The 15,379-nt window shown below is 32.0% G+C and overlaps 2 protein-coding genes across 2 annotated transcripts; one reads left to right on the plus strand and one right to left on the minus strand.

Annotated features, from left to right (window-relative positions):
* Positions 1 to 4,141: 4,141 nt before the first annotated feature.
* Positions 4,142 to 6,455, minus strand: BDCG_06912 (uncharacterized protein; the record flags this gene model as incomplete). The annotated part of the gene is made up of 4 exons (XM_045422670.1): positions 4,142 to 4,188; positions 4,264 to 5,970; positions 6,020 to 6,315; positions 6,386 to 6,455. The coding sequence occupies 3 exons, from the start codon at positions 6,453 to 6,455 to the stop codon at positions 5,755 to 5,757; spliced, it is 582 nt and encodes a 193-aa protein (XP_045278258.1). The 3' UTR covers positions 4,142 to 4,188; positions 4,264 to 5,754.
* On the plus strand, positions 4,142 to 6,552 carry BDCG_06911 (uncharacterized protein). The gene has a single exon (XM_045422669.1). It carries the CDS (start codon positions 4,546 to 4,548, stop codon positions 5,692 to 5,694), a length of 1,149 nt encoding a protein of 382 aa, XP_045278257.1. The 5' UTR covers positions 4,142 to 4,545; the 3' UTR covers positions 5,695 to 6,552.
* Positions 6,553 to 15,379: the final 8,827 nt, after the last annotated feature.

The following is a 15,379-nucleotide window of genomic DNA, read 5'->3' on the forward strand; positions in this document are numbered from 1 at the left end:
CTATGAAATGAATATCTTAGGCAGGCGCTATTGAGTCTTAATCACATGGATTCAACAGCATGCAGTCTTCAAGTATTCATCATTCTACCTGTTGTATGAATTGCATCCACGCATCTCAGTGAATACTTCAGAAAAGATAGAGAAGAGAGCAGTTGCAGACACAGTAGAAACAGCAGTTGCAGACACAACAGTCACAGACACAGAATCAAGATTGAAAGAGATCAGTCATATACATACAAAAGCTAATAAGTTACTTCTGAACTGAGCAATTCAATCAAAAAGAATATAAGACTCACTAGTTAAGAAATTAAGTCTCAAGATGAGAATGTGAATTCTTATATACAATGAGAGTTCTGAGAAGTTTCAATCTAGATGATTTGAGCTATATAAAATACTCAAATCACATTCTCTGAAAATGTATGCATTGAAAGAATCAGAGAGACAGATCTTACACAACTTAATCAATGATTTATAACTTATGAAAGTAAAGATATAAGATCTGAGTAGATTATAATCATCTACAGCACTATCATCAGTATTGAAAAAGAAGAGACTTATAATTGAAAAGTCTTACAAGATAAGAGAAATCATAGACACTTACAAATCAGATAATCTCACTTATTTCAATCTTTTCACAATTATAAGAAAAGAATGAGAAGAAATGAAGAAATCAGATGAACATCACACTTCAATAAGTGATAAGACTGTAGCTGATTATATGATAATGTATCACAGACAGCAGGCACAACATAGTAAAAAGCAGTCTCAAAGTGACAGACTTACATATAAGTCAGATCACAGAAGAAAAAGAAATTCAGAGTTGAATTTAACTGTTTATATCAGTTCAATCACAGAGATCACAGAGAATGAACTATCTAAAACATTCACAGATATGTGAGATCAAGTTATCTTAATCTCTAAGAATGCTCAGAGATCAGATAAGATTAGTTTCAATGAGCTATTTACTATAGTAATCTGAGTGAGTGAAGAGAGACAGTATAATACACAAGATAGAATTACAAAAGATGAAAGCTGCTGAATCTAGTTATCAAACACTGTATTATATAGAGATTATATAAGAGTAGTGACTAGCAGATAAAGAAAAAGTGTAAGAAAAGAGATAATGAATTAATCATCAACTGTAAGAGTCAGCTGCAAAAGACAAATATTATTATACACACTTCATTCATTTTCATATATCATATATTTAATCTATTTTCAATACTACATCATCTGAAAAACATCAAAAACAAAGGAAATCTCAAAACTCAAGATCTGTAAGAGATTTGAGAACTGTAAGCTGCTCTTATAATAACACTGTACATATCTCTGATTTCTCTATCACTCTGTATACAACATTAATGTCATTTATCACAAGATTGACTGAAATGCTAATATAGAAATGTATATGTATACATGTAGAGAAATTGAAGAAGAGTGCAGAATCTGCAGAATCAGAAGTCAGAACAGAGAGAGCAAAGACAGAAGAAACAGAAGAAGAAGAAGATACAGAACTGAATGAATGACAGCAGAAGTCATCTGAAACTGAATACTTATAACTCAGTGTGTGCACAACCTTCCTTGCAGAGAAGAGAGAGAAAGTGATAGAAGAAGCTTGAGAGTAGAAGAGAGTAGTCTCTATGATATTATCATCTTCAATTAGAATGGCCTCTGACATCAGAGTAACTAAGAACTATTATTAGTATACAAAAATTGAAAAATCAGAGATGAGAATAGTTACTGAATGAATACTCACTGATCTTAGAGTTATACATGTAATTACAATACACACAAGGCTTCTCAGAAAGAGAGAGAGAGACACAGAGAAATGCAGAAAACAGAATACAGTGTGTAAACAGCTCATTCTTATAATGACATCTCAGACAAGATGTATAAGCCTCACACTCACAGATGTAAAAGAGTATAACATTTATGTTTCTGTTTTTGAAAACATAGATATCTTTCACCTGCATTACGAAGTTGAATAACAGATGTCAGAGAATAGACTGATACAGATCTATTATTTTGAAGAAATTTATCAGAGTGAATATCTCTATAATATTAAACTTTACAGTTATAAAAAGTTTCTTAATATATGTGAATATTATGACTTTATACACAGTAAAACTCATAACAATTTCTTCTAAGAACAGAAAAATCAGTGTTAGAAAGAAAAGATGAAAAAGAAAAAGACTTATAATCTTGATACTGTTAAGAGAGAGAGTAATTCTCTGAGATAAATAAATAATTATCTTATTATAAATATTTAAAATGAATATAATAATCAGTATCTGTGACTGAGCTTCAGATAGTTATGTTATACACTGTCTTTGTATAATAGATTATTCTAGAGATCAGTAAGAAGAGTGAGAGTGTATATACTGAGAAATATAATTTATCAAGTCTATACAACATCTTCTTGAAACAGGAAGAGCTGATAACAAAAGCAGAGACAGTAAAACCAGAGGGAGTAGAAGTAGTGAGAGTGAAGGTCACAGAAACAGAAGTAGCAGAAGCGGGAGAATCAGATACAGAGACAGGTGTAGAAGTTTGAGAAGAAGTAGCAGAGAAAGAAACAGAAGAAATAAAAGAGAATGTGAAAGACTCAGTTATATATAATATAAGTAATTTCTTCATTATCACATTCTTCAGGTTCTTAATCAATGATTCAATATTAAGTTCACTATTATCAGCAGATGTGAATCTGTCAACATGTGAAGATTCTATATGAATAAAAACAAACATATCAGTATCTGCATTCATGTAAAATTGTGTCAGAAAACATGATCAGAAACCTGCTGAGAAGAAGAAACAGTTGAGAATGTATAAGAAGATGAAGAAGATATGTTATTCATAGTAATACATTATTCTGATGATTATTAGAAGATAAACAAGTTCTGATCATGTTTCATAACATGTTACACTTACTGCTAATGAACTGCCTGATATAAGTACTATGATGACACTTGTTATGAGAATGAGAAGTCATTGCCAGAAATATGTATAATGTGATAGATAAACAGATAGAAAGAGTTGAATAGAAGAAGAGATAGAAATCTTAAATAATAATGATATTCAATGATGATGATAATAAAGAAGATGATTGAAGAATGAGAAAAGTTAGTGAATAAGTAATGTAATATAGTGAAAGTTTCTTTATAAGAGTGTATGCAGAATGCTAGCTGAATCAGAAATAGATCATATAATTGTGAAATGCTAGTGATGAGCTAATCTGCATGAAGCTAGAGTGTACAATATGATTATATAAGTGTGATCAAATCTGATGAGAGAGGATGTGATTTGAAAGAATATACAATCATCAGATAATAATGCGGCTGCTTCTGAACTACTAGTGTATGCATACAAGTGTAAAGGGGCCATAGCAGCCGCTAATTAATTTAGTGTATGATATTACAATATATAAGAAGCCGGCGTACGCCTGTAATTGTACGCTGGCTTAAGCAACCTTTGAATCACACTCTTCTTGAAGATTTCTTCTGAGTCTGTGATCACATACTTTGCTTGAATTATGTTAAAATAGTGACACACATACTTTGCTTGAATTATGTTAAAATAGTGACATTTTATTTTATCTGTAAATTTTGCATAATCTGATAGATCTATCTTCTTTCAACTCTTCATCAAAGAAAAGAAATAGAATATGAAGTTAATATTTATCTCAGAGTTGAGTAGACATCTTACTAGTATCTTCTTATTCAGAGTATGTATTGTAATTATAACATGAACTCAGAGATGTGAGAATTATTAATTCTTTTCTTTCTCTTCTTTATCTTTTATGAATACATTTGTCAGAAGAGAAGTTAACTTTAAAATGATGTCTTCTCAGTTTCTTCTCTTCTTCAGCTTCTTATAATCACTGATATAATGTTCATCAGCTCTGCAGTTGAAACAGAGATCTTTATCAAATCTTTTTTAATATTTCTTCACAGTGAGTGAAGAATCAGAATACTTGAAATTCTTCTTTACTTTCTTCACACTGAAGCTATCATGATGCTGTTTAGATTCTGTTATTAATTACTTAGAAGAGATCTTATTGATCTTTTTCTCAGAGAATTGATTATTCAAATAGATTTGAGAAGTTAGATTGATAAGCTCAGTATAATTAATTAATGAACTCTGATCCCCAGCACCGAGACTCTATTTATCGCGATGAGGTGTACGAGGGCACTGTTCATTTGCCACATGTATAAGCATATCTTCTATCAGTTTATCGCCCTACACCATCATGCTATATATGCTCACCCATTGTTTGTTTTACACAGCGACAGCGCTTGGGGATCCAAATTGATATCTCTCGGACCCTCGGGTTCGATTTTGTCGAGGTGCATAGCGATGTGAAGGTGGTGCATTAGCGTGTGGGGGCGCGTGACGGGATGGGGAAGTGGGTACAACTATCCAATTTGGCTTAGCCGGCTATGAAGTTCCAACTTCTTAAGCTATTTGTTGTCGCAGCCCCAAACACTTTCTTTTAGGATCATTTATCTATCGTTTTGGAATTCTCAATCTGTCAAACTAGCTTTCACAATGGAGCAAGTCAATAATCCGGACCATGGTACCTGTTCATACCTTCTCATGCGACAGTATAATGAGTATGTTTGCCTTACCCACAAAGTCTCTGGACAAGAGCAGGCTTTTTCTAAGCTGCAGCGGGATTTCTCCAAGCTCATGGGAGTTGTCTCTCGGCAAGCAAGCTCTCATGGTGAATTGAAGACGCTCGATACATATGAGGCAGACAACGCGCATAACACTCACAAGCACGACGCTGAACACGGCATAAATCAAGAAATGCCCGATACGCATGAGATCAACAACTCGCACGGTACACACAACACTAACGACATTGAGACGCAGCAGACAACAGCCGCCCGGAGGAATCCAATTGTGATGGGCGGACACAGCGATGCCTCCGAGATCATGGGGGTTATCTCTCGGCTGGCAAGCTCTGTCGGAGAACCAGATGGCAGGATGCACAATGCAAACCTAGAGACGGTCGACACGCTTGAGACAGACAACAAAGATGACGCGAATGGCACACATGACGCTGATGAGATACAACAGACAGCAGCTGCCCAGGGAAAGTCAATCATCAGACGCAGCAAACAACCCCAGCGAAATCTTCACAGTCGTCGCAATCGTCCGAAGAAACAAAATTGCAAGAGCTGTAACCAGGTACTCAAGGCAAAGGGAATGCATCAGCACTATCTGGACATGCACGGAGGACGCCTTTGCATGCAATGTGACGAAGTATTTCAAACAAAGGATGACCTTAAAGATCATACCAAAAAGCAGCACTATGAAGTCTGCCAAATATGCAATAAGAACTTCACAAACCGTTCAAACCTTCTCCGACATCGCCGACAACAACATCCAAACCATCGAAGTCAAGCTACAACTTCGGCAGCTACGCAATTTAGTGACTACCATAACTCCACAGCGGCAGAACAACATCCACGATCGCTTCCACCACAACCGACCGCCGCTTCATTGATGCAAACCGTGGAACAAGATGGGCTGGGCGGAACAGATGACCCTTTGTTAGGCATGTTGACTGATGTTAGAAGCTTGCCCTTGGGTCCTCACTGCGAAGACATGGAGGTATGGGATCTCGAAGGTTTGGAGGAATATATTCCTGTGTTTAGGCAGGCTGACAGCTCAGTTGAACTATTTGCATAACATGATCTCCTAGACTATATCACAAGCTTTGAATTGACAAGAGTACTCGGAGACCTGCATTCATCGGAAGCAAAGTAGGTAAACCGCATCAGAAACCCAAGGCGCCCATGGTAGTTTATACGCATAGCCGAATTTCAATTCACTCCTTGGTAACTCCTGGTCCCTCGCAATGTCCACTCGTCGGCCGTCATCAAGTGGAACTCGTATGGCGATCACCGGTCCAGTGCCTATGAAGCCCTCATTGTCGCGTCGATAGAGCTTAATGTACCGCGGAGCCTATCTTTCAAGTTAGAAAGTACTAGAGTTGTGGACAGGCAGATCTTACCTCCAGTTTTAGATGCTTTCCAATTTTCTGGACATGTGCAGGATTCACATTCATTGTCACGATTGAGAGTGCTGTGTGGGGTCTCCTTCGTATTTCATATTCGGGAATTTTGACAAGTTCTTCCAGCTCTGCCTTGCTGTCGTCGTCCAGAAGCACTGGTTCAGGGATTTCCATTGTCTCAAACAAAATAAGGCGATCCGGAGTAGGATATTCGTTGTTGGTTTGGTTGGAACACGTCTTGCCGCGACGTTGTGATGGCGATGAGGAAATTTTGGGTTTGGAGGGGTTTGGCCCCACTGTAAGGTTGCTAGGGCTTAGCCTTAGAGCATGTTGGCCGCTACGGCCGCTGCGGCTAACTTGAGTCACCTAGACTGACCGTGTGACCATGTCTGGGACCAGGATCAAACTTTACAGTTGTCACATTGCCTAAAAGCATTACTCCTGATCATGGTTTATGTTCATTATATTGATTTCAAATCATATTATTTCAAATATTAAAGATCTCAGATTCACTTTTTAAATAAAAATCTAGTTCTGAATAAAGAATATATTTGAATTCTTAGTTACATTTTCATTCTGATCTCATTATTGAGAATAATATTAAATAAGACTATAAAATCACTTCTCACTTATATAATATTATAACATAGTACTCATTTATTGAAAATTTAATAGAAAGTATTACTAAATATTATTACTTTTCTAAATACAGATTATAATTTATATAATTTTAATTATAAAAAAAATAAAAAATATGAAAAAAATAAAAAATAAAAAATAAAATAAAAATAAGAAAAAATCAGAATGAAAAAAAAAGAAAAAGAAAAAAAAAAAAATAAAAAAAATAAAAGAAAAATAAAAAAAAAAGAAAAATAAAAAAAATCAAGATTATAAAGTTATAGTACTTTTAAAATACTTATTTCTCAGAGTTTTTATAATATTTATTACTAACTATATATCTCTTATAGTAAGAGTAACACAGTTATAATAAGTTATTATCTTAATATTATCTAATAAATAATCAGTATATATCTGTATAAATATAAATATTTAGAAAATATACACTTAAAAAGTGTGATTAAAATGAACTCTACTGCTACTTGAATAATATTAAGAATAGAATACTGAAATTGATGATTTTCTTCATTAATTTCATAGATAAGATGTGTGAAGTTAATTTTAAGAAATATAAAATTCTCTGACTTCTGATAAAAACAGATCTTATAAAAAGACTCTATTTTTATAATATCAGAGATTAGACTGACTGCTGAGATTATAAATTTTACATTTAATTTCATTTAATCTGATCTCATACATTTCTTAATGTGAATCTCACTGAAACTGACTATCAAAAAAACATGTAAAGTGACTATATATCAGATTTTAAAATGAAACTATAACTTGAAAAAAATAAGAAAGTGATCTCATTTAATCTCATTTAGTTTTATTCTTGACATAAAGTTACTATTTTTAGACATTTAAGGTTTTTTTTAGACTATTTTTAATTTTTTAAAAAGTAATACTTTTTGATAATACTCAAATGAGATTTAAAGTCATTTAAAGCAATAAAAATAATTTAAATTGAGAAGTGAAAATCATAATCTCATTTGAAAAATGTGATAAGAGTAGACAGTAAGTCTCACTGAGACAGTATAAAACTACTATTTAATGTTAAAACTGTGTAATGAGATTAATTGAATTAATAATAAAACTATTAAAAAATCTGATTCTGATCTCAGACACAGTCACATGATCAGTCTATCAGAGACTGAGTATTATTAAAAAGTATTACTTTTATACAATGTATATACACTTACTATAATGATTCACTCTCTGTATATATAACTGAGAATTATGACTTTTTCACACTGTATAACTCTCTTTGAAATACTGATATTAGTTTATAATTTATACAGTCTCTCAGTTCAGTATATACTGTATGTATACAGCTCTGTATACTGAGACTATATTAATTATTATAATTTGATATAATACTCACTTTTCACAGACTATGTTTTATTTAAGAGAGAAAGAAGAAAGATATAACTATGATTTTATAATTCAAAGATTGCTTGATTCAGTGTACAATTACAGGTAGACTGGCCGCTGGGACCATGAATTTCACATTTGATCTCATTTGGTCTGATCTCATACATTTCTTGGCGTGAATCCCGCTGGGACTGGCTATCAAAAAACCATGCAAAGTGACTATATATCAGATCTTAAAATGGGACCATGACTTGAAAAAAATGAGAAAGTGATCTCATTTGATTTCATTTAGTCTCATTCTTGACATAAAGTTACTATTTTTAGACATTTTAAGGTTTTTTTTAGACTATTTTTAATTTTTTAAAAAGTAATGCTTTTTGATAATGCTCAAATGAGATTTAAAGTCATTTAAAGCAATAAAAATAATTTAAATTGAGAAGTGAAAATCATGATCTCATTTGAAAAATGTGACAAGAGTAGACAGTAAGTCTCACTGAAACAGTATGAAACTACTATCTAATGATAAAACCATGTAATGAGATCAGTCGAATTGGTAATGAGACTATCAAAAAATCTGGTCCTGGTCTCAGACACGGTCACACGGTCAGTCTAATTACAGGCGTACACCGGCTTCTTATATATTATACGCTAAATTAATTAGTGGCTGCTATGGCCCTCTTTACACTTGTAAGCAAGTTCAGAAGTGGCTGTGTTATTATTTAACAGTTATATATTCTTTCAAATTACATTCTTTCTTATCAGATTCAGTCACACTTATATAATCATGACATTTACTCTAGCTTCATGCAGATTAGTATATCACTAGTGTTTATAATCTTATAATCTATCTCTGATTCAGTTAGTGTTCTGTGTACACTTTTATAAAGAAACTTTCACTATATTACATTTCTCATTTACTAACTTTTTTCATTCTTTAATTATCTTCTTCATTATTATCATCATTGAATATTATTATTATTCAAGATTTCTACTTCTTCTTCTGTTTAACTCTTTCTATCTGTTTATCTATTACATTATACATGTTTCTGACAATGATCTTCTGTTTTCATAACAAGTATTATTGTAGTACTCATATCAGGTAGTTTATTAGCAGTAAGTGTAATATGTTGTAAAACATAGTCAGACTTGTTTATCTTCTAACAATTATTAGAATGTATTATCATGAATAGTATATTTTCTTTATTTTCTTATACACTCTTAACTGTTTTTCTTCTCAGCAGCTTCTAGACTGGCCGCCGGGACCATGAATTTCATGTTTGATTTCATTTGGTCTGGTCTCATACATTTCTTGGCGTGAATCCCGCTGGGACTGGCTATCAAAAAAACAGGTAAAGTGACTATATATCAGATCTTAAAATGAAACCATGACTTGAAAAAAATGAGAAAGTGATTTCATTTGATCTCATTTAGTCTCATTCTTAGCATAAAGTTATTATTTTTAGACATTTTAAGGTTTTTTTTAGACTATTTTTAATTTTTTAAAAAGTAATGCTTTTTGATAACACTCAAATGAGATTTAAAGTTATTTAAAGCAATAAAAATAATTTAAATTGAGAAGTGAAAATCATGGTCTCATTTGAAAAATGTGACAAGAGTAGACAGTAAGTCTCACTGAAACAGTATGAAACTACTATCTAATGTTAAAACCATGTAATGAGATCAGTCAAATTGGTAATGAAACTATTAAAAAATCTGGTTCTGGTCTCAGACACGGTCACACGGTCAGTCTAGCAGCTTCTAATTGTGTTTTCTGACATAATTTTGTATAAACACAGATACTGATGTTTATTTTTATTTATATAAAATCTTCATATGTTGACAGATCTGCATCTGCTGATAATAGTGAACTCAATATTGAATTATTGATTAAGAACTTAAAGAATATAATAATGAAGAAATTATCTGTGCTATATATAACTGAGTCTTCTGTATTTCTCTCTGCTCTCTCTGTTTCTTTCTCTATCACTTCTTCTTAATCTTCTACATCTGTCTCTGTGTCTGATTTTCTCACTTCTGCTATCTCTATTTCTATGATCTCTACTTCTGCTACTTCTACTTCTGCTACTGTCTTTGTTACTAGCTCTTTCTGTTTTAAGAAGATGTTATATAGACTCAGTGAATTACATTTCTCAGTATATAGACTCTCATTCTTCTTACTGATCTCTAGAACAATTTATTATATAAAGATGATGTATAACACAACTATCTAAAGCTCAGTCACAGACACTGATTATTATATTTATTTTAAATATTTATAATGAGATAATTATTTATTCATATCAGAGAATCATCTCTCTTCTTAACAGTGTTAAGATTGTAAGTCTTTTTCTTTTTATCTTTTCTTTCTGATACTGATTTTTCTATTCTTAGAGAAAATCATTATGAATTTTATTGTGTATAAAGTTATAGTATTCACAGATATTAAGAAACTTTTTACAACTGTAAAGTTTAATATTATGAGAATATTTACTCTGATGAATTTCTTTAAGATAATAGATTCATATTAGTCTATTCTCTGATATCTGTTATCTGACTTTATAATGCAGGCAAAAGATATCTGTGTTTTCAGCAATGAAAATACAAATGTTATACTCTTTTATATCTGCAGATGTAAGACTTATACATCTTATCTAAGATATTATTATAAGAATGAGCTATTTACATACTGTATTCTGCTTTCTACATTTCTCTGTGTCTCTCTCTCTCTTTCTCAGAAGTCTTGTGTGTGTTGTAATTGTGTGTACAACTCTAAGATCAGTGAGTGTTCATTCAGTAACTATTCTTATCTCTGATTTTATGATTTTTATATACTAATAATGATTCTTAGTTACTTCAGTGTCAGAGATTATTCTAATTGAAGATGATAATATCACTGAAACTATCTTCTCTCACTCTCAAGCTTCTTCTATCACTTTCTCTTCCTCTTCTGTGAAGAAGATTGTATGCATACTAAGTTATAAGTATTCAGCTCTGAGTAGCTTCTGCTGTTATTTATCTAATTCTGCATCTTCTTCTTCTTCTATTTCTTTCATCTCTACTCTTTCTGTTCTGGCTTCTGATTCTGCAGATTTCATGCTCTTCTTCAATTTTTCTATACATATATGTATGTATTTCTATATTAATATTTCAGTCAATCTTGTGATAAATGATATTAATGTTGTACACAGAGCAGTAGAGAAATCAGAGACATGTACAGCATTATTATAAGAGTGACTTACAGCTCTCAAATTTCTTACAAATCTCAAGTCTTGAGATTTTCTTTGTTTTTGACATTTTTCAGATGATGTGATGTTGAAAATAGATTAAACATGTGACATATGAAAATGAATGAGATATATATAATAATATTTATCTTTTATAACTGACTCTTACAGTTGATAATCAATTCATTATTTCTTTTCTTTTCTTACACTTTTTCTTTATCTGCTAGTCACTACTCTTATGTAATCTCTATATAATACAGTATTCAGTGACTAGATTCAGTAGCTTTCATCTTTTGTAATTCTGTCTCATGTATTATACTGTCTCTCTTCATCTACTCAGATTACTACAGTGAACAGCTTATTAAATCTAATCTCATTCAATCTCTGAGCATTCTCAGAGATTGAGATAACTTAATTCTATGCATTTATAAATGTTTCAGATAGTTTGTTCTCTGTAATCTTTATAATTAAACTGATATAAACAGTTAAATTCAACTCTGAATTTCTTTTTCTTCTGTGATCTGACTTATGTGCAAGTCTGCTGCTTTGAGATCACTCTTTATCATATTGTATTTACTATCTATGATGTGTTATCATATGATCAGCTACAGTCTCATTACTTATTGAAGTGTGATATTTATCTGATTTCTTCATTGCTTCTCATTCTTTTCTTATAATCATGAAAAGATCAGAATAAGTGAGATTATCTGATTTATAAGTATCTATGATTTCTCTTACTTCATGAGACTTTTCAATTATAAGTCTCTTCTTTTTCAACACTGATAATAGTACTGTAGATAATTATAATCTGCTCAGATCTTACATCTTTGCTTTTATAAGTCATGAATTATTTATTAAGTTGTGTAAGATCTGTCTCTCTGATTTTATAAGAGGCTTACGCTGAATAGATCGGTATTATATTAATAGATCTTATTTAACAAAGATAAAAATGTTAGAGAAGAAAAGAAAGAGAAAGTACAAGAATCAGTAATTAAGATGAATATTTATATGTGTATGTAATGATGTACGCAGTGAAGCTTCAGAGTGAAAGAATATACGCGCGTTTATAGTGACTGAGAATCAGTGATTGAGAATGACTGAGAATCAGAGTATACGTGTTCATGACAGCTGAGAATCAGTGATTGAAAATGACTGAGAATCAGAGTGTATATGAAATCTGTAAAGTGTAACAGAATAGTCTATATAATTGATCAGATGCAGTCTGTCACATTAGTTCTCTCTTTTCAGAAGCAGTTCTCATCAGTTAAGAGCTGCTGTTTCAGATAACATAAAACTCAGAGTTCAGATTGATTAATCATAGCTGACTCATTTTACAAGATATTATCAGCTGTGACTGTGAAATCTCTCATTGAGAATATTCTCAATCTCTCACTCAAGCTTATTATCTTCTTCTATAATGCCTGATAACTGTCAGTCAGAAATCAGCTGAGAAGAGAATGAATTAATAATAATATAGTGAAGAAAGCTTATGTGAAATACATCATGAATCTCTGATAATATGTTAAGACAGTAGTTGTGACTATCTAGAACTTCTATCACTTTATACCTGATGTAGCAGTAGTCTAGTGTATGAGATGAATATATGATTTGTATATTTGTAAGAAATCCCGCTCCTCGCGAATCCTTTACCTCTATTCCTATCTCTCATGTAATTAATAGAGCTAGCGGCCCTTGGCTACACACAACTATATAGACTGAAGTTCATGAATACTATTTATAACTCAGCTTGAATGCTATTATACATTTAATCTCTACATTTTATCTTTCTATCATAAATACTTCTAGTAGTTAACAGTACATATCACATCAAGCTGCAAACACCTGAATAATTACCTGTGAGCACTTATTCTTATATTTCAAGCTCAGTCAGTCAGCAACTGCCTGTTATGACTGAAAGAACTAGAAACTCATATACTCTTATCTCTGTGAACTCTACTGCAGACACTCAGGAGCAGTCATCTGAATCATGAATAATCTTCATAAAAGAAGTCTCAGAGAACTTATCAATCACTTATGAGACATTATTCTCTGTATTTGTAACAGAGAAACTCTCTGAACTCATGAATAAATCAATCTTAGTAAAGAACATTCTTGAGCATCTCTTATAAAATTAAGCTATTTTTCTACAAGAAATGCTTACTGTCTGTAAACACTCTTGAACTGAGTCTCTAGACATGATCTTCAGAGATATTTATAAACTGAAAAGAAACTTTCTTAAGCTGTGATCACTTAAGATCATCTATTAAATCATAATCTATAAAAGCTTTTGTAAGTTTGTATTTGAAATTGACTCACAAGCCTGACTGTGTGATATGAAAGATGAAGAAGCTGTCATCTATGTAATAACAGGCCTCTATTACACTGAAGTCAAGAACTGACTGAATTATCTAGAGAATAATTATAAGAGATTTCACTAATCTGTTCTCAAGACTTATCTGAAGAATAAGTTAAGAGACTCTACAAGCTGAACAGAGAATACCTGAGCTGTGATTATTAATATTAGAAAAAGAGATGAGAAATCTGATGAAGACTATTCATAGTGCTTTATAAAATTATAATACAAATTGAGATCTGTGAAAACAGAGCTCTGAAATAAGATCTGAATAATGATATTTATAAAGAAGCTGAATAAAGATATACAGAATAAGCTTATTAAGTAAGACTCTAAGTTCTTAGCTCTGAAGAAACTGATAACTCTCATTCACTGCTTACAGATCACTGTGAGAGTCACAGATCTGTGAAGAGCAGACTACTAACTGACTCTGTGAGAGTCAGAATAACAGAGAATAGATTTATCAGAAAAAGATAATAAGACATAAAGAGATTTATATCTGACTGTTGAGCAGAAAGAAAGAGCTTCATAAGCTTCTATGAACAGAGTATATAATAGAGAGATTAAGGAAAAGAGACTCTACTTCATCTATTCTAAATCAGAACATCTTCATATAAACTGTTCAGATAAACTAAAATAGAAATTTGAGAAGTTATAGACAGAGTCAGCAATAGTCTTCTTAAGAGTCTTAAAGCTGATATCTGAATCTGTTACTTTCTCAATGAAAATACTTACTCATGAGAAGAGACTGTACTGCAGTACTGCTGCTCTATAAGTATGAAAAGTATTGATAAACTCAGAATCTCAGGTCACTGTGATGTTTCTAAAGCTTATAAAGTATATGAACTGAAAGATGAAGACTGAGAACCTACTCTTATAATAAGCAGAACACAAGAACTCAGACCTGAGAACTGAGAAACTTGTAAGAGTTATCTTTGAATTATAAGATCTCTCTGAAACCTGAAGAAGATTTGCAGAAACTGTGATTATCACAGACATCACAGATAATATGTACTTGAGACTTGTATGACTTTAAAGACACAATCTGCACATAGCTGTTCATGAGTCAGGTTTATACTTTCAATCAGTGTTGACAGACTCACTTACAGAGATAGAATCAGTTAATACTGCAGAGTTAATTAGAGAAAACAAGCTCATCTATATAATAACTTTACAAGTGTCTGAGAATCTCACAGTCATGAAAACTGAGCTTCAGATATCAGAGAAATACTAAGATCTCACAGAGATATTCAGCTCAGTAAAGGCAGCTGAGCTTCTCTCTCACTGTGAGAAGAATCTGATAATAGATTTAATAGAAGAGTAGAAACTCTTCTGAGAATCAATCTATAAGCTCTTTTATTACAAGACAGAGATCTTGCAGATCTATATAAAGAAGAATTTGAAGAATGACTTTATTCAATCTTCACAGACCTCTGTGAGAGCCTCTGTGATATTTATGAAGAAGAAGAATGAAGATCTCAGATTATGTGTAGATTACTATAATCTGAACTTTAAAATAACAAAGAGTCACTACTCTCTGTCTCTGATTAAGAATGTGATCAATTATCTCACAGAAGCTGTCATATTCACATAACTAAATATAATTAATATATATACATAGCTGTGAATATAATCTGAGAATGAATGAAAGACTGTCTTTAGAACTGCACTGAAATTGTTTGAATATCTAGTGATGTCTTTTAATCTGACTAATATTCTCACAGTATTTTAGTCTTTCATTAATAAGACACTTTGTGCATATCTGAATGTCTTTATAATAATATATCTGAATGA

The sequence above is a fragment of the Blastomyces dermatitidis genome, assembly GCF_000003525.1.
Source record: "Blastomyces dermatitidis ER-3 genomic scaffold supercont1.7, whole genome shotgun sequence".
In the NCBI taxonomy this organism is placed as follows: Eukaryota; Fungi; Ascomycota; class Eurotiomycetes; order Onygenales; family Ajellomycetaceae; genus Blastomyces; species Blastomyces dermatitidis.

What these genes read in the sequence shown, in the direction of transcription:
- BDCG_06911 (XM_045422669.1), top strand. Translation starts at nt 4,546, where the DNA reads ATGGAGCAAGTCAATAATCCGGACCATGGTACCTGTTCATACCTTCTC.